Raw genomic sequence first — 4374 nt, forward strand, 5'->3', positions numbered from 1 at the left:
TTTAGTTTCGGACCAGTTGTCGGGCTTGACTGTAAAATGGTTCACGGACAATTAGAACGTTCCTAGGATCATTTCATCTGGCAGCAGCAAAGGTCATTTGCAGTCCGAAGCTTTGTCTATTTTTAACATGTGCTGCTCTCGCGGTATCTCGATCGAGATGGAATGGATCCCAAGATCTCAGAATGACAAAGCTGATTTTCTCAGCCGCATTTATGATTCCGATGACTGGGGTTTTTTCGTGGAATACATTTCAAAACATTGACTAAGTTTGGGGCCCGCATTCTATCGATCGTTTTGCTAATTATTTATATGCTAACCTTTCTAGATTTAATTCTAGGTTTTGGAATACGGGTTCAGAAGGTATTGATGCATTTGTAATGATCTCGGCGGGGGAGAACAATTCTGCGTGTCCCCCTATTTGCCTTATTCCGCGAGTGTTGCTCTATATGCGTAACTGCCAAGCGTCTGGGACACTTATTGTTCCTTTGTGGCATTCCGGCTCCATTCTGGCCGATGATTAGTGCCGGTGGGGATAATTTTTCTGATTTTGTTGTTGACTGGATGGACCTTCCAACTGCTAAGAATCGATAAAGAAGCCTTGATTCCTGGTAGATGTATTGTATGTTTGGTTATGAGAATTTGAATTTCAGAATGCTTGCTTTGAGAATTCATTTTGCCTGCTAGGTTCTTTTCCATTTAGTATTTTGTTTTTTTTGTTTTTTGGCAGGTTTTTTGCCATCCATTTCTTTCTTTGTACTCTTGGGCCGTGCGGCCTCCAGTGAGCACACAATAGCAAATAAGTTGTGTTTATGGTTTTTGTTTTGTACTATTGCGCACGGGTGGATTATATTGAGTGAATTTAGACGAGAGTGGCCCATTTTGTTGATGTTCAGCGGGATGCATACAAAAATATTGATCGGACTCAATGTGAAACTAAACGCCTGTTGCAACTGTAACACTTCCTCGTTCCGTAAATATTTTACTTCCTGGTGTGAATCTAAAATGTATGTTTTTATAGTGTAGTTCTGAATAACGCACGCTAGGAATCATCAATAAGTTCTTTTAAAAGACCTGTTTCTCTCGACATTCTGTCTTTCTAAGTCATTGTTATGACAGAAAGAAGAATCATGCGGGTTCTTTTGTATAATTTTCTTCACTTAACACGAACGGAAACCTGTCAACTTTTAAAGCGAATCCTCTATTTCGCAAAATTGACAGCAATAATAAGTTTTGAGAGGAATTTCCCTAACAATTAAAATCCTGATCTTTACTACCAGAAAGAAAAAGCAAACATTTCCCGCAAATGAGAAGAGTAGCTTTCAATTCCAAGGATAAAGAATTATATCCTAAAAAAATTAGTACAGTATGCGCTAATTTTTAACATTATTAGTTTAGATTTGTCAGCGCACTCAATTTCTTTTCTTGATAAGCAAATACTGGTCAATACTATAATTTCCCGTAGTAGAAAAGTGTTAAGTGGTCAGCCGTATTTAACAAGGGATAGAAATGATCACTCCACTACGAGTGAGATTTGTGTTAAAATAGAAAACTACAAGCTTTAATTAGGATCTTTTTAACGTACGCGATAATTGCTTTTTCAGAATTTATTCATAATGTGATAGTATAGAAAAATTTTAAAACGTTTTGTGATTGTATGTATTTTTTTTGCGCTACATAATTATATCGGGACATTTATCGGCACATCTGTCGGCTAGCTTTGAACTGAAGACCATTCTCCCTATGCGATTACAATCAGATTCGGAATCAAGCAAATTGAAAGACCTTCCATTTGACTAATCCACTGTGTTTTGAACGAATTTAGCCGCCATAGGATAAGCATTGTTTTAAGCTGATTGTGTGGCGATATGTATTTAGATAATGACACGTTCTTCAATTAGCTGTTACAGATACAAAGTAGACCCGACTGCCGTCAGAAAATGGCATAATTTGCTTGTCTTTGTGACAGCCGACAATTCGTATTTACTAAGGCGATTTCCGCGGACCGACTAAATCGAGTTTTTCTTTCCGCTTGCAGGTTCATAGATGTCGAGAAAATCCCTAACAACCACATTTTCAACAACAAAATTGCCATGTTAGTGTCTTCGAATTGAAACTCGGAATGAGCATGAATATTTCAGACAATAACAACGCTACCGGAGAGACAGTTGACGAAGCGGCAAGGAAAGCCACTTTGGGGATTTTTGTTTTGACTTTTGTGTTTGGTTCTACAGGAAATCTTCTTGTTCTTTTGGTTGTCGCCAAGAAACACACTCGTACAATTAACGATACTTTTATCGTACATCTGGCAGTTTCTGACCTGAGTTTTATTCTCTTGTGTCTGCCAGTGTTTATTTACATGCAAGTGTCAGATTTCCGTGGCTCGTTAGTGTATTGTAAGATTATCTGGCCCATGATGACTGTTTCGTTCTGCGCGGGGATTTTTACCGTGACCTTGATGGCGGTTCATCGCTGCAAAGCAATACTCCGTCCTTTCGACAGCACACTTGAAAAGAGGAAGCTGGCTTTATGTTTTGTGGTAATATGGATTCTTTCCTTTCTCGTAGCACTCCCATTAATCATCATCGCGAAAGTGGGTCCTTCGGGTTACTGCCACGAAGACTGGCCAACGAGTGATCACAAGCGAGCCTACACCGCTGTACTAGCCGGTCTTCAGTACTTCGTTCCGCTTATAATCATTGCTGTAGCATACATCAGAATTGGAGGAGAGCTTTTCTTTTCCAAGCGACGCAGTTCTTTCACTTCCCAAGCGAGGACAGCCGAGGAAGCAAGGAAACAAGAGAACAAAAAGATTGCCAAAATTCTTGCCACCATTGTCGCTTCATTTGCTGTCTGCATGCTGCCAACTCATGTGGCATGGCTGTTAGTCGATTTTGGCGGCAAAAGCGGGCAGGAGAAAGCTGAAGTTATTTTCAAGTTTTCAGACTTGTTAGCGGTATTTCACAGTTGTTTAAACCCGGTAATCTATGGGACAGTAACTCGTCAATTTCGCCAGGATTATGTTAGATATCTTTCTTTTATCTTTTGCTGTAAAAAGACAACAAATTTGCCAAAGACGTGTCAAAAGGGTTGTTGCGTTGAAATAATCGAACACACCAGACAAAGGGCGGGGTATAATACATGTTCAAGAAGTCAGGATCTGCTGGAAATGAACTATCGAGGAACTGTAGTATCAACCAAGCTTATCTCTGAAGTGGTTTAATGTTTATTTTCTTCGTGGCAGCTTGTTCAATATCAGCAGTAATATTGTTGCCCTTTTGTTCTTTTTCAGTTTGGAATCAGGGAAGTAGGCGAGGGTAGGGAAATATGAATTAAAAGACACCAGGTGAATTTTTTGTTATTCAAATTACTCAATTACTCACTTAACTTAATGGCATTGACAAGGAGAACATTGTTCAATTTATTGATGTAAAATCTATCAAAAGCTTGCACAAGACTACTTTATTAAGTCATTTAACTCACGCGGGGAGGAACCATGAATGAGCCTTCGAGCCTCATGTTTAATGGACTTATTTTATTTCCGATGGAAGCAAAGTTCTGTGGCTACTCCCATTCTCATTTGTGACAATTATTTGCCACCCAGCAATTTATTCCCGAGCTAACTTAATTTATGGTAGCTAAACGTATAAATATATAGTGACGCCTGTTCCTGTTAAGCGTGTATTACAAGAACGAAGCGCCTCTACACAATAAAGATAGTCCGTTCTCTCCGTCCCAACTTGAAATGCTTTGTACTACAATTACTATCCTTGTCTGAGTTAGGTAGTCGTGGTTTTCTTTGTTAGTTTTCTTGTACTTTTGCAACAACAGTGCGTTCATTTAAATTTATAATCTGAACATGAGAAAAATGACAATTTTTGTAAACAAGCCTGACACAGCTGTTAATTTTTTAATGAACTAAGGGAATTTTAAGGTACTGTTTTTTTTTTCTTTTTTTCTTCTTCCTTTCTTTGCAAAACGCGCACTGTTTAGTAAAATTACTGAACACAATTACATACATACGGCAAGAAATGAAAACAAAAAAAACACTGAATAAATGATTTGTTTGCATTACCCTAGAGAAACACTCGGTTTTGGAAATGAATCCTACTTCTTATAGCGAATATATCAGGTTGTCTCGTACAAAATAAAAGAAAGAAAACAGAGAAGAGTAAAAGAAAAGTAATGCTTGTAAGGAAAACCTGCGAAGTTTGGGGGCCTTTACATCTTTTTCGTGTTATCTTCTCCAATATTAGTGAAACTATTCAATGTGAAGATGAAAAATAATAAATGTTAGGTTGCAGCTAAATTTTAGAGAGGCGTTTTTATATTAAAAAAAAACTACGTATGCTTAGGGACGTATTCGTCCCTAAGCAT

The 4374-nt window shown here is 38.1% G+C and overlaps 1 protein-coding gene across 1 annotated transcript; it reads left to right on the plus strand.

Moving 5' to 3' along the window:
- Nucleotides 1-2125: 2125 nt before the first annotated feature.
- Nucleotides 2126-3302, plus strand: LOC144640043 (neuropeptide FF receptor 2-like). The gene has a single exon (XM_078499274.1). The coding sequence runs from the start codon at nt 2126-2128 to the stop codon at nt 3218-3220; it is 1095 nt and encodes a 364-aa protein (XP_078355400.1). The 3' UTR covers nt 3221-3302.
- Nucleotides 3303-4374: the final 1072 nt, after the last annotated feature.

This window comes from Oculina patagonica, unplaced genomic scaffold, assembly GCF_052425735.1.
Source record: "Oculina patagonica isolate OP01 unplaced genomic scaffold, crgOcupat unplaced170, whole genome shotgun sequence".
NCBI lineage: Eukaryota > Metazoa > Cnidaria > Anthozoa > Scleractinia > Oculinidae > Oculina > Oculina patagonica.

Excerpts from the sequence above, each read along its gene's own strand:
- LOC144640043 (XM_078499274.1), top strand. The coding sequence starts at position 2,126 with ATGAATATTTCAGACAATAACAACGCTACCGGAGAGACAGTTGACGAA.